This window comes from Xiphophorus couchianus, chromosome 16 (genome assembly GCF_001444195.1).
Source record: "Xiphophorus couchianus chromosome 16, X_couchianus-1.0, whole genome shotgun sequence".
Lineage (NCBI taxonomy): Eukaryota > Metazoa > Chordata > Actinopteri > Cyprinodontiformes > Poeciliidae > Xiphophorus > Xiphophorus couchianus.
Window position 1 is genome coordinate 13,009,393 of NC_040243.1, and position 14,227 is coordinate 13,023,619.

The 14,227-nt window shown below is 38.2% G+C and overlaps 1 protein-coding gene across 4 annotated transcripts in view; it reads right to left on the reverse strand.

The window, feature by feature from the left end:
* The window catches only part of prkcab (protein kinase C, alpha, b), a 101,594-nt gene that overhangs the window by 67,019 nt on the left and 20,348 nt on the right, over positions 1–14,227 (reverse strand). For 3 of the 4 annotated variants that reach the window (XM_028042071.1, XM_028042069.1, XM_028042068.1), the window contains exon 3: positions 3,425–3,507. The exons of the other annotated variant lie outside the window; for it this stretch is intronic. In XM_028042071.1, the coding sequence (XP_027897872.1) occupies positions 3,425–3,507 (83 nt within the window). The remainder of the gene's footprint in view (positions 1–3,424; positions 3,508–14,227) is intronic. 4 annotated transcript variants of the gene reach the window in all.

Genomic DNA, 14,227 nt, shown 5'->3' on the forward strand with positions numbered 1-14,227 from the left:
GGCATAATAACAGGCATGCAAAGATTCACAATGGGAAGTCTAAACCATCGATGTAGGTGTGTGAGCACTAGAGAGAGAGATGAAAGAGAGACGTAGTTAAGTGGGCTTAAAGACAGAGCTATGCTTCTGAATGACAAGAGTGGGCCCAGAAGTATTATAAATGATAAGGGATGAAGGGCAAGCGCGAATGAGAAGACAAGGCAAAAAAAGTAGATAAACAAAAAGCATTAAAATTGCATGCTTTTATAGTTGCCTTATATGTGATAGCTTTAATAAAGTACTCTCACTTCTAACCATTAAAACTATTTTGGGTTTTATTTAAGGAGAGGAAGTTAAGCAAAGAAAACCAGTAGGAGGTGTGAAACTAACATTACATACAGAGTATGTAATTAATCATGAACTTAAAACAATGCACTTATTATGAATGCAGTTTTCGATTTGTTTTCTGAATGCACTATTATTGTGAATGTACATCCTTCAATTGGCTTATCCATGCAAAATTCATTAACAGCATTTTCAGCCTGGTGAAGCTGAAGAGAGGGACCACCAGAGACTTAATTGGCTTTTTCTGTTTTGCGCCATGGAGCGGAGATGAACAAAACTCTTCTAATTAGAGCATGTGTTACACAGTGTATTTTCACTGTTAATGTCCCCTTCCTCCAGAATTAAGGTGACCTCAAATGCTGGATTGTGGCACATTTTCAAAACATGTTTCCAGTTCAACGCCGGAAATTGAGCAAACTGTGTATATGCAGCTCCCTGCTGATTTCTTAACAATCCTCATGCAATGTCACGACTGTTGGTATCACATCTGCAATAGGATGTTTCCTCATGATCTGCAGAATATCTCCGCAGCAGAGGTTTCTGTGACTCCACCAGTACCATTGTTGCTTTTTAGAGGAAAACACTATTAAGAGATTAATGAGCTAATCAGTGGCATGAGTGGATGCATCTGAAAGTGTCTTCTGCAGCATTGCGAGCTGCTCTGAGCACCCAACTAGAAAAGTTACTATGTTTAATGTTTTTGAACTTTCAGGATCTATTCATCCTGAACAATTCTGTTCTATTCTCCAAGACAAATATTTGTACATTTCTGTTCCCAAATAGAATCCTGAAGACAACTTCAGATGTAAAATTTTACTTTTTGCAAAATCCTGCTTTACAGCCTCTACTCTCGCAAACACTTGTTGTGACATTGCTTTTTAAAACAAAGATGGATAAGAAATGCTAGAAAATGATCTATTTTAAAAGTTACTAATATGTCTTATAGGTTCTCAAGAGAAATTGAAATAGTCCACAATGAGTAAAAGCTGGTCAAAGTTTCACAAAAAAAGATATGAAATAAGCTGCAAAATTCTGATCTATGAATCTCTAAAGACATCATTAATTCTAAGAGAAGCTGCATTCATGTATCCTTTCTCTCCTGCCTCCTTTTTCATTACTAAACACAATAAGATATTTTGAATGTACAAGTAAAGGTCAATTTTATTTCCTTATTCTATCCCCATGCCTCTTGTTTGTCATGTGGTGTAGAGGTTGAAATATTCCACTATAAATTGAGACATAGCTTACAAAAGCTATGTCTTTTAGCATCAGCATGCTTTACCATGCTGATGGTAAAGCATGTCTTTACCATCAGGAATCTGGGGTGTTGTGTTTGCAAGGTCATTTTTTTATATTTCTGGCTGAGGTAGCTACTAGCAGGCGTCCACCAAAATGCAATTCATCCATTCATCGGCTGGAGGGTGAGAGGAGCTGGCTGCCAGTGTGCCTGACTGTTAACCTTCGTGGTAACACCAAGCTCTCTGTGTTTTCTCTTGTGTTTTCTATATGTTCCCTGCCAAAACTAATGATCTGTTTGTTCTCCTCTTTTAGCACAACATACTAAAAGAGGACTAAAATCTGGATTTGTTTGTCTGAGAAGTTTCCTGGTTCTCCGTCTGGATCACTGTTTCCTGGCTGGCAACCTCAAGGCTCCTCGTCATCTCCACCTTCATCCTTCGCACTACCCGTCTGCCCTTCAACACTCTCACCACTTAACCTGCTGCCTTCTACGATGATCTCTCGATCACTTACCTGCTCCAGGCCTTCTCTCTGCTCAACTTGCTGCTTCTCTCCAAAACACTTACCTGCTTTAAGCCTCTGAGCTCTTCCTGCTCAGTCTGCTGCAAACCTCCAATGTTCTTCCCACATCATCTGCTCCAAGCCTTCTGCTCTCCCTCTGGTCCAACATCTTGGAGCCTCATCGGTTCTTCGTTCAAACCTCCAAACAAGCCAACCACCCGGTCTCTACTCATTCCCTGGCAGACATTTCTTCCACCCTGCTCCCGATTCCCCGTGCCAACAAGATGTTACTCTGGACCAAAACTGTCTCACTATTCTTATTCTTGTAAAATAAACTATTTTAAAAGTTTTATTGTTCTTCTGGGAGTAATCTTGCATGTGGGCCAGAATCTTATCAAAAACCACGACAGTTACAATTTTCAATTAACAGACCCAATGTGAAAATACCCATATATGCAATGAATCCATTTATCCAGCTGGTTGCAGACTAAGGGTGTTTTTTCATACTAGTCAGAGATCTGCATTGATGCCAAAAATAATACATTAAAATACAAACTGCCAGCCTGCCTACCTGCATGCCCACATATCCATCTATCCAAATACACACACATATAAACATGTATCTTTATCCTTTCCAACATTTGGCTTTTCTGGAAAGCAGCCTTCAAAAAATATCTGACATTGTCAAAAGCAGAACTGACATATTTAATCAATAAAACCTCTAAATACTTATATCAAACTCTCACAATTAATATAGATAACTTTAAATTCACCTCGGCTTATTTATTGTAGTATTGATCGCTTTGAATGATCAGTATAATTATTTGCTCCATTCTATATTTAAACATAGGAATAAAAATACCACTGAAGCCACATTTCTCACCCTAAATCTTATATTTTCTTAAACCATTTGCGCTCATCTTCCTGCTATGATTTAACAGCAACAGAAGACAATTAAATTATAACCTGTAATGACTGCCAGTTAATAAAATTGTGATGGTTCTATGCAACAAGTGGCTGGCAGGAAAAAAAACATGAAAGTCATTTTGTATTTATTCTTGATTGAGTTATCTTATTTGTTTCAGGGACAAAGAAACTTCAATCAATTTAGTTAGAAATGTGATTGAAAGACAAGAACAAGTAAAAAGCAAACACTTTTGTGACTTTTGCAGCAATTAACCCCAGATTGCACAATAGTTGGCAAGGTGGGTTCATTGTTTGCAAGGTGGAAAAATGTGAAATAAATGAAGCACTGTATTTGTCAGTTTGACATATATTTTATGTAAATTATTTTTTTTTCAATGAGAATTCTGACATTAATTGCAACAGCTGAATAAATAAACACAAACCATAAACTTACATCTGTGTCAGGACCCTTATCGGCACCAGGACAGGAGAAGCTGACAAACTCATGGCACCGTTTGTGGACCACAAAACAACAAACTGAAAAAGAGAAGTAGAAGAAAAAAAATAGGTGTTTAGTAATCATAATTTGTGAAACAAAATTGTGTTTCTGTCATCGTTCTCTTCTATAATCATAACATAATCTTCAGATAGTCGTCTGAAGTGGAAAATACCAGAGGACAAACAAACACAAAGTACTTTATCCTTGTTCTGTTTTATGTAAACTATTTAGCAAACAGTTTCGACAGGAGAGATAAACACTTAAGGAATGGCGGTAAGGGACTGATTGTGCAAGAAAATTATTATCAATCAACCTAAAACTGAGTTATATGAGCACAACGAAGAAAAACCACAAAGACAAACAAATGCATGTGTACACCCACACTCACACCCACATTGAAAAAAATGGCACATAATATTCAGTGTTCTACAGATATTGGCTACTTGTAATCTGATGGAGTTGATGGAAATGGTGTTATTGTCTTCCACTGGACTCGGATACATCTGATACATCTGTGCGTCTCAGTGTCAGCAATGGTGGCATTTACATTGGGACCTCGCCGCAGATCCAGAGGGAAGAGGAAAAAACCCGTGGACATCTGTGACAGCTTGCACACAAGCTGACTGTATTTTTCTCCGTCATTATCTGAAATTTGCTATTCTTTTTGTCTTTTTTTATATTCTCACACGATCTGTCTGCTGTGCTCTTTGTCAAGCTGCCTGCCTGTTCATGTGTGCTTTTGTGATGTCTCACCACAGAATACGTGTGGTTTCTGTGTTTCCCAGTGCCAGCTTAGTCGCTGTTGCCAGACAATCTGACGGGTGCAGATGAAACAACAGAAAGTGGTTTACACAGAAGTCTAAGGAACAGTGCGGGATTTCACCGACTCTGGGAAGCAGCGAACCGACTGATGGACGGATATATGATTGGAAGAATGGATTCACATTAGGAGTTCTCAATCCATCCATCCATTTTCTGTGCACCCTTGTCCCTTAGAGGGGTCAGGAGGGGTGCTGGTGCCTATCTCAAGCTAACGTTCCGGGCGAGAGGCGGGGTACACCCTGGACAGGTCACCAGTCTGTCGCAGGAGTTCTCAATATATCATCAAATTTATCATTATTGAAATATTACAGTATGTAAAATGAAAATACCAAAAACATTTTGCATTGCAATAACCTCTTGGTACAATCACATGTGGATGTGGGACTGCGACCATTGGGTCGTCCTTGCTGCAGCCTATTTACAGTATGTGAATCATGAGTGTAATGACGGTTTTATTATACTTCATTTTAACCTCAATTTATTGGCGTTGCTCACAGTTCACTCACACATCCTTGCTATTGCTTGGTGTTGGTCTCAGACCTGTTTGATTCTCCCAATGAATTAAATGGAATGACTTGACACTAATCTCAGTTCAGAGATATGAAGGGGTCAGTAAGCGGCACACACTGGAAAGGATAAATCTAGCTTCAGGCAGTGCGTGTTTCTGTCAGAGTCAGTGTGCGTGTTAGTGAAGCTTATCCAAGACAGAGACGATATCTCCCTGTGGCTAAAATCCCTGGCGTCGACTTTTGACTGCATGCATGCCCAATGAATCGTACATAAATCTAAAAGCAGTGTTAAGAACGTAAGAGTCAATGTAGTTCAATGACTGAACAGAAGAGACTCTGCAAACTCATGTTTGGTCACAATCATGGAACTCCACCCCCATAAAAAAATAAATAAATAAAAAATAGGTTGAGTTTTATTTGTGGTATTGTGAACAAATACAATTTAAAAAATATTTTTGGAACTTCAGTTCAGGCTTGTAGTTCTCATTAGTTTTGCTGATTTCCATGTCCATAGTCAAGAAATTAAAATGTGAGAAAAAAGAAAACAAGCCCAATCCAGCTGATGCACAGCCAAGAATTGCTGAAGATAGATAGGATGTTTGGACCACTGAAATATGTCATCAACACATAACACAACAGTTATGGGAAAAAAAGGTACTTTATCCAATGAGTAGAAAGAAGTAAGGGGATCTGTAATTTTAATGGGGCAGCTGGAAGAACAAATTTGTACCTTCCCCTGGGCATAAATGGATTCAATGGAGAGTCCAGTCTTCTTGTAATTCAGTACAGATTTGTTTGGCTTCCTGTGACAAACACTATGATTCAACAGCACAATTCCTAGAAGTATCCATAGTGAAATTATTCCCATTTCTGACCAGTATTTTATTCTGATCCACACTGGCAGGGGTCAAAAATATAGAAGTTGTAGATGAAATCAGCCAAAATTCAACTTTTCTACAAATATGAAGGAAAAGTAATAGTAATTTATTGGATGATGCAATAAATATAAGATTTGGGTGTAAAAATAAGTTTATACTTCACACTTTCTCAAAGCTCCTTTAGAATGATGAATTGTTCTCCAGACTTTACCCAAAATTAGAGAATGATTTCTGTCATAACTTTAACACACTAACAAATAAAAGATGCAAAAAAGAAAATTGCACAGAACTGTAGAAAGGGCTTGCTAAAATAGTCGATTAAACTGAAGCTTCAACACTGTTTGACTCTAGAATTTTAAGACACATTTCTTATTTCAGAATTCAGAAAAAGATCTAAAACTATTTAAAACCTGTTAGATAAAACCTTCCAAACCTTTGCATCTCACAAAAAGTTGCTTTGTTAATACTTTTTTTGTCCTATTTTTCTTCCAGAATGTGACACTTAGCAGTACCTTCAGCCTCTGCAGAGGATCCAGTTGTGCTGAGCGACAGAGCACTGGCAATCCAATGACACAGAGACACATTCTCTGGGGATATTATGATTAATTACTATGTTCTTTGTTTCGCCTGCTTAATTACACAACCACACAGATAAGGAGCTTTGACATTATAAAGCAGCTTACACCACAAGTACACTGCTGTGTGGTGGACCATGGTAAGCTCATAATAACATTTCAACTGGAGAATGTTTCACACGTACTCTTACAAATGTGGTCATATTACTTCCCCAGAGAGTGTATTTAGACCATTTTATCTAGTAATCAACAGAGTCTCTATTAATAGAGCCGCGTTGCGCTGGGGATTCAGCAAAACAACTTGAGACAGAACCTTGGTCGATTTGGATCTCCCAGAGTGCCTCCAAACATACAAAGAGGATGGCTTTGATCTGAGATTCATGGGAAGAAGATGGAGCAAAGGAAGTAAAATCTTGACAGATTATTTTGCAGAGAGGGCTGCAGGGTTAGTCTCGAGAAGAATGCTTCATAAAGAGTTGTTGGGCAGAAGTTGGGTGACAGGTTTTTACCACTGCTGTTTCTGTGCTCTTTTGGATGTTCATTCAACCACAAAGAAAAGCTTCCTTCTCCCCCCCCCAAGAAGTCAGGTGATTTTGGAAAAATGTTCTACCCCCTGCCAGCAGCTACCCTTTTGGTCTTTTTGATGTAGATTTTCTGTCATTTAAAGCACAGAAAAATGGCAGAGAAGAAGGGGAGGGGAGCGGTGAGAGAGGTGCATTGTCCTCTCTTGGTTATTTTTAGGCTCAATTCTGGCCGGGGCTGGAACAGAGTGTACTGAACCCCGGCGTTGTGGAGATGTGAGGGAAGACATTTCCTCTCTACACCTTGCCAGTGGACACTAAAAATACACAGGCAACATACGCTGTGCAAACAGGACAACACGTCTGAAGCCGGCATACATGGGAAAGAGCGATGGATGATGAATGGAAACCATTTCTGCCATCAGCCTGTATCCGTTCGGAAACAAACTAATGGAAACATGGCAAAGTAGCCGTGGAAAGAACAATACAGGTGCAGTCTCCTGTATATGTTAAGTTCTTGAACTATTTTGACAGAGTTTGAAGGTCTTAAAGAAACTACATCCATGTCTGGTATACAATCCTAATCTTTTCTACAAGCCTTCTGCTCTTATTTAATCTTAACTCGAAAAGCTGGTTCGTCGTCTTTTACAGATAAGCCTTGTTTCACTTCTTTATCTCTATTCTAGGATCAGGTGTATAGCAGAGTATCTCCTTGGCACAATAAACAATGCACACGCTTTCTACCTTTTGTAAAGTTCCCAGTGCCAAAGTTTTTAACTTTTTACATGTGCCAAAATGTGTCAAGATGGATGACCTTTTATTTATGTGTACCCCAGTGCTAGGGGGGGAAAAAAATTATTTTTGTGTTTTGTCATATTTAAATATTTGAGATAATCAGCCAAGGCAAAGTTAATATGAAGCATAACAGAAATATAATTTAATTTGTTAAGGAAAATGCTATTCAAACCAACCTAGAACTGTATGGAATTATAATTGCAATCTCCGTTAATCATAATAATTTTTTGTGCAATTTTATTAGCCACACCCAGATTTGTTGAATCAACAAATCACTTACAAAAGACCAATCTGACAGCATAAAATAGGTTAAACAATCAAAATCATAGCAACCCCTAATCCGAGGAACTTTAAGAACAGATTAGAAACAAAGTTACTGACATAACTCAGTCTTGAAAGGGCCTCCACACACCTCAAATTAGAGGCATTATCTACAAATGGAGAAAACACGGAATGGTGGAAAATCTTCCTGGGTAGCCAAACACAATTGCTCCAAAAGAAAATTGATAACTTCTCCAAGAGATCACAAAAGAACATAAAGCACAGCAGACCTCGGTTGCCTCAGTTAAGGTCAGTGTTCAACATTAAATAAGAAAAAGGAGACTGGAAGAAAACAGCATCCATGGAAGCACACAACCAAAAGTACTGGTGACTAAAAGAACACAAAGGTTGAAAAAAAAAAAAACGGTAAAATATTTTTTAGATTGAAGTGGCAAAAGTGAAACTTTTTAAAATACTTCAGTTACATTGTGTGTAAAACTAACATTTCAGCATTGTGGCTCTATGATAGAGAGCACCCTGCAATGACTTATCTGAAGTCCTGATGCGAGGAATTTGTTTCCCATGAGACAACGTAACCCAGTGCCTCTTCCACTGAATCCATTAGTTTAGATCAAGCAGGTAGGAGTCCCATATTGCGGTCTGTGTCTTTTTTAATTGTTTCGATAATAATCTGTCTACTAAACTTAGATTGATGGTAATTGTGAGTTTTGGGAGAAAGCAGTATTGGAATAATTTCCTTTACATACATTTTCAACTAAATGCTCAGAGAATGTTAATTTGTATTCCAATGTACCAAGTTTATTAATTAGGAAATATGCAGAAGTTTTTTAGATTGATGTTCTTGTTTTGCTGAGTAAAATGCAGAAACTGAATCTGTGAGTGATTCAAAATCACTTCCATTAAAGTGAATCCTACTCCACTGTTTACAACACTCAACACATTAAGCAGCCCTTAAGCAGAGTAGTCATCCCAGCTCAGCAGATAATGATGGAAAGTCAAGTAGTATTTTCACATCAAGTTGTTTTATCCCCTATGTGCACTGCACAGAGCAGTTTAAAACTGTGCAGAGAAAACATTAAACATTACAGGAAAGTGCAACTCCAGGAGAGCCAAAAACAATTTTTTTTATTCTAAAATTTGTATTCACTGATCTGTAATATTCCATATAAAGATAGTCTAGGGATAATGTACACCAAGGCTGTTTGCACAGGATTATAGTAGGAAAGTTGCAGCCATGTGCTGTTATCACAGCACTGCTCTATAATAGCAGGAGAAAGAGGTCTGGAGGTGTATATTTATCCAACACCAAGACGCAAAGTCATCAGCAGTGGCTTAATTTATTCATCCTGGAACAATTATAAAGTTTTCTTCGAAAATGTTTTGGCTAATATACTACACTAAAAAGATTATTTGCCATTGGAAACCACAAGCTCATAATCTTCCCACAAATGGACTGTGAAATCCTCAGAGCTTCAAATCGGGTCTCAGTTAGCAGCTACAAGTGAATGTTCATATCCGTAAACTTAGAATATAATGAGCAAGTACAGCTTTTTTTGTGAGGGTCGAATAGATCAAGCTTTCTCTAGAATGATGGCAAACTCATTTAATTGCCTCTACAGTTGCTGAAACATAGTAACTGTCATGCATGCCATCACAATTTAGCTTAATCTCATAATAATGAGGTGAAGTATGTGATATATTATGTTCTGTCACAAAAGAGAAAAATATGGTAACATTTTATGCAATAACTCCTACTATTATCACAATTTGTTTTTGTCTTTGTTTTGACTCCAGTTTCATATTAGTTTTACCAAGAAAGGTCATTTAATTCAGTCAAAATAAATTCCTCTTTAGCTGCCTTTTATACCATAAACATAAAAATACATCAACTAATCTGAAAGCAAAGTCAGTTCACCTTCAAATCCTTCCTCAAGAAAAAAAATAAAAAGATCAAGCATTGGTGTCTAAAAGCTGTGGCCACACAAAAGCAGAGCAAGCTGCTTTGACGTAGCCCAATATCCAGAGAGTGTCTGTCCTCTTCCCACCACCTTTGGGAGCTGAAGTGCATGTGTGGCATATTGGCAAGCAAGAGGGAGGAAATGAAGGGAGTTGCAGCTACAACAAAGGGGCTGGAAATTCGATTTCACCTCATACATTCAATTATGCATGTTGTAGGCACATAAAGGACAGAAATGGGGCCATAAGGACACAAAGACTTGAAGCAGTGAATGTGCAACCTTGATAGCAACAATCAAGCCATTTGTGAAGCCCAAAGATGTCAACTTTAAGAAAAAAAAACAAGAGTAGAGATTTAAAGCAGAAACACAAAGAAGTGAGATTTGATAAGCAACAGTCAGAGCGCATTTCTTTCTCTTTTTGTGACACATAAGTGAAATGTCTCAACAATCACAATTGTTCAACACAGAGCAGCAAAACAGCTCCTCAAACCGGTGCACACACCTGCTTTATGCTCATTTTATATGGAAGATTTCATATCTCAGTAGGGATGAATATACGAGTTGAGTTTAAATGGAGTCCAAGGTGAGTTTGGCCTTGTGATGTTTGATCTCAGTGCCAGGTGGACCCAGCCCGTCCCTATTCACACAGCTCTGTGGGATGACAGGTGATGGCAGATATCCCTTTGGCTCAGAGCCTCCTCAGATCTCTGTTTGATTATACATGTCTGAATGGCTCGCTACAGCAAACACAGACAGCGACGATGCGGTCCCCGGGGGAAGAGTTTATCTCTGTTTCACATATTATTACTTACATCTCTCACTTTCACACCAAACACTTCACAGCAGCAGACATGCAAAATGTGTAGTGTGTCACTTGTAAGGCTTGTAAGTGATGATTATCTTCCCCCAAATTGTTCCCTTCTGGTTTAAAACAACATGTAAAATGTTAGTAGGCCTAAATAGCCCAAATATTGCAATCAATCCTCCCTTACTTTGTATTTGTCTTGACATTTATTTTCAGGAAAAAAAGTCTTTGCTGATTTCTAGAAGATGGTTTGGATTAAATACAGGATAAAGCATAAGGCGCTGTGATTTGTCTTGCAAATATAATTCCATTCTTTGAATTTTTACATGCATTCATTTAACATCTATTTTATTGGTTAACACATTGTCTTCGTTAATACAGGTTTGTAAATTATGGTGTGCAAGCTATCATTACAAATAGCTTCTTTAACTCCAGTACTCCTATAAAATCTAGTGTACACAATTGCCTAGAGTAGTTCATTGATTTGTTACTATGAATGCCACAAAAGCTTCTTAGAAATTATGCCATGGAGCAATGACCAACCAATCAGCTGGAAATAAAAATTGTATGGAATACCTGTAAACCTACAAAGACAAGGTCATTCAGCTAAACTGTGAATTAACGAACGCATTAATCATATGTAGCCAAGATCCCTATTGTAATTCAGGAAGAGCTGCAGATATCCACAACTCAGTTGAGAGAATCTCCCGAAAGGAAGACAATTTGATAGGTACTCAACAAATCTGACTTTAATGGAAGAGTGACAAGAAGGATTCCCGGTGTTGACAAAACACAGTGAGAAATCCAATTGAAAGTTTGCTAGTTTGCTAGACAAGTAGGGAATACAGTTAACATGTGGAAGAAGGTCGTCTTGTCAGATGAGTACAAATTTGAACTTTTGACAATCCTAGACATATCCTAGACATAGAGCTATTCATGTTAGAATGACACAATCAAAGTCAACATCTAAATCCATCTTAGAATCTGTGACACGACTTAGGAGGTATGTAGTTGTTCGCTGACACTTTACAGTTTTCCAAAAACTGGGCAAAGTTCTTAGAAAACTAAAAGGCACGTATTCAGATTCAAATAGGCTACTGTCTGGGCAAACACACAATCTGACTTACTATCAAGGTAAAATGAAAGACAGACAGTTGTACTGACACTGAGCCATGCCTCCTGTGGCATTAATGGTATTTGTAATAGGAAATGGCCACAGGTGGGACAGGATCAATTATTCCAATATACAGGTGGGAGATTTTGACTGCCAGGCATCTCTGAGTCACACAGGGGAAATAGTGATACTCCTTCATGAATTAAATATGATTCGTAGCACGCGCGCGCGCGCAAACCCACACACACACCACGTTTGTTTATGCACACACATAAACACATATGTGAACCCACCTTGCCACAGATTTAGAGCTTGCACACTGACATATGCACATAGATGCACACAGATGCCAAAGCTCATTCATTTTTCACAGGCAGGCCTGCAATAGCGTGCACATAAGCACACTCAGTACTACCCGAGCCCTCCTGCTTTTTCACTGTCAGATGATGCTAAGACCAGCCAGCAAACACACCAACTTCGTCTGGGTCTCTCGTCTCATCTTCTCAGTTACACACACAGAGACGTTCTGCGAAACATATAAATACACACGCACACACACACACACACACATGCATCCAGCCAATGATGAATCACCTGTAATGGTCTGCCTCAGATCCTCCTCTGTCCATGTATCAAGTGTCAGAATCGTAGTAATGTAATGAGTCTGTCTAACTGCAGTCTGTCCAGAAGTTTGTGGTTGACACTGCTGTACACTGACAGGACCAAAGTAGACTTTACAACAGACTGACTATGAGTGGGTGGTGTGAGCATGTGTATGCACACGCACACTTTCACACTATCTACTGCCAGAGGTCGGAGATTTCTTTACGACGACTTCTTTTTGCACAGCCTACACACAGATGGGGCGATCAGGCAAAAGGCAAAGGTCATGACAAACCTCGAGTCTGCTGCCTGGGGAAGGGCTGGAACTGCACATCAGCATCAGAATATCTTCTACTCCTGCAGCAATGTTAGTCCTAGACTCATTTGTGTAGAACCACTGAAACCAAGGTAAAATATTCACCTTGTATCACTTCTTTCCATTAAAAAATTACTGTTTTTTTAAAATTAAAATTAAAAGTTAAAGTATTTGCAAAAGAAAATATAACAACTGAAACAGCAACAGTAACTGATTATACTTTAGGGAAATAAAACACTGTTATGTAAGATAGAAACAACTGGACTGTATATATCCCTGCTGGCGATTGATTTGGTGAAGCTACAGATGCTGCAGGCTGCAGAGCCAGCTGGAGCATCGAGCAAAATGCGGCAACTAAGCAGGTTGGCGTGATTATGCTGATATGTAGCGGCTTATTTTTCTTTAACCTTACATAGTGGACTACCATTTACAAAATTAGATATAACATTTTGGAAAATAATGCATCATGCCAAAAGAACAAGGGCTGGAACTGAGATGTGGTTCTTTTAATGGCGGGTCAAATGAAGTGCTAATTAAAGTAAACATATTAAAGCAACAAATCTCTTTGATATTCAAGAATGTAAAAAGAGAGACTGGATGGAGTGAAATGACCCAAAACATGTCCATTCATGTCATGCTGCTTTCTTGGAAATGTTACCAAAACAAAATCTCTATAAATCCTGTGTTGAAGGTATTTACAGAGGTCTACAAATGTATGTTATAACCACAACCATCAGTGTATTTTACTGGGATTTTAGGACATAGATTGACACAATACAATGCAAAATTGTAAAATGAAAGAAAACGTACAGATGGTTTCAATGTTTTTTTATAAATAAATAAAGGTGGTGAACGTTTTGGTTCACCTCTGCTTGGTCAATACTCTATAGAACCAGATTTTGCTGCAATTACAGCTGCAAATCTGTTTATATGTTTATGTATTCCCTACATGGTGTGTGTAAATACAAATACAGGCAAGATTTTGAAATGTGCAATTATAACATCAGAAAATATAGAACGGATTTCATTTTAAAAAATGCAAAGTAATGCATATGTGCAGAGGTTGTTTCCGACAGAAAATGATGTGGAGTATTTCCTGGGGATAAAATAAGTTTAAAAATCAACCTTTCTCTCATTTAAAACTTGAGTTCTTATTATTTTTTTATATAGCTGATGCTTATGGCAGTGCTATAAGGAGGGAGAGACATTAGCTAAAGCTTAAATTATAATTTAGGCTTTTAATAATATCAAATCCTTGCTCTATTCTTTTCTGTTCAATTTTAACCTCACCATGAGCATCACAGCTAACAACCTTTCCTTCTCTATAAAAAGCATCAAAGATTCCCTGTTGTTCACGGACTGTCAAATTGGCATCAGTGACAAACGCATGATGACATGGCAACTCAAAATATATTCTCCAGGTAGCAAAATGGCAGAAGACTAGCTTTAGCACAACCTTTGAGTGCAACTCCCCATAGCTTTGGTTAAGAAGCATTAATCATGGTGAAGTTAAATATGCATAAATTATTTCTCTCCCTACTGTGATGGGAGAGTCATAGAAATTAAGCTCAGGATTGCTG